The 1,066-nt window shown below is 34.5% G+C and overlaps 1 protein-coding gene across 1 annotated transcript in view; it reads right to left on the bottom strand.

Annotated features, from left to right (window-relative positions):
- Nucleotides 1-1,066, bottom strand: part of LOC119581828 — a gene marked incomplete in the record, with an annotated part of 163,301 nt that overhangs the window by 43,605 nt on the left and 118,630 nt on the right. The window contains 1 exon segment of the mRNA XM_037929963.1: nucleotides 153-295. Within this exon segment, the coding sequence (XP_037785891.1) occupies nucleotides 153-295 (143 nt within the window).

Below are 1,066 nucleotides of genomic sequence, written 5' to 3'. Positions count from 1 at the left end.
CAGCGTCCATAACACATTGGAGTATCTAAGAGTCTGCTTATATTTTACTGATTTCCTTTAATGATTCTCTGATTTTTCTTATTGCCGTGCTGTTGTCTGATTTACCTGACTGCCAACTTATTGCCTGATATACAGATATAGAGGGTACTCACCCTATCTTCCTCGGTGAACTCCAAAATGCGGAACTCCAGAAGGTCAGCATGATCCCTGGATTCCTGCAACTCTGCCTTCAGCGTTGAAACTTGTGCTTCCAGCTCCATCACACGAGCTGCTGACCACCACTCACTGGGACCTTCTGAAAGAGAACAGAACAATTCCATTGTAAGATTGTGTGACTGCTTGCAATGCCCTTTTCGTTGTTACTATTGTGCAAATAGAAGATACATATTATTTTTACAAATTGTGAAAATACAAAATGCATTTATTTTTTAAAAAGAAAGGTATCCATTTCATCTTCAGATTTTAAAAGGTACCTAATACATTCTCATAAACCCTTTCCTTCCACACTGCAACAAAATAGATAGATTCTATATCTGTTGACTCTGTAAAACATGTACCACAGTAACTGCCTATGAAAATTAGGATTTTAAAACAGCAATTGCACTTTGTAATTACAGTCTTACAGTTTTACTTGTTGTGATGCAAAGATATGCTATATAGTCTACAAGAAATGCTCATGCTAGACCTAATTAATTCTGACCTTATGAATGACTTCCATTCTAAATCTAAGTAAGTTTAGAATTTGTACAAATTTTCAATGTGACAAATAATAAATCTATGAAGATGGTTTGCAATATTGTAAAAGCAAGCATGGCAAAACTTTCCCTCTCCTATCACATTCTGATTTAATTTCTGCACAGAATAGTATAACTGTTTTCTTTACAAGGGTAAACATCTGTATATATGAAAGATATGGAATAATCTTACATCTTTTTGCAATAATTCCTCCTGATCCTTGGTTAAAAACAGATCTAACAACTTTTGTAATTTGGTTTCCCTCCTCTTCTTAAACCTGATGGTTCTATAGCTGTTGTCTTCATGAAAAAATACAATATATTTGGCTCTT

Source organism: Penaeus monodon, chromosome 15 (assembly GCF_015228065.2).
Source record: "Penaeus monodon isolate SGIC_2016 chromosome 15, NSTDA_Pmon_1, whole genome shotgun sequence".
Lineage (NCBI taxonomy): Eukaryota > Metazoa > Arthropoda > Malacostraca > Decapoda > Penaeidae > Penaeus > Penaeus monodon.
The sequence above is the reverse complement of the archived record's forward strand: the minus strand, read 5'-3'. Positions and strand labels throughout refer to the sequence as shown.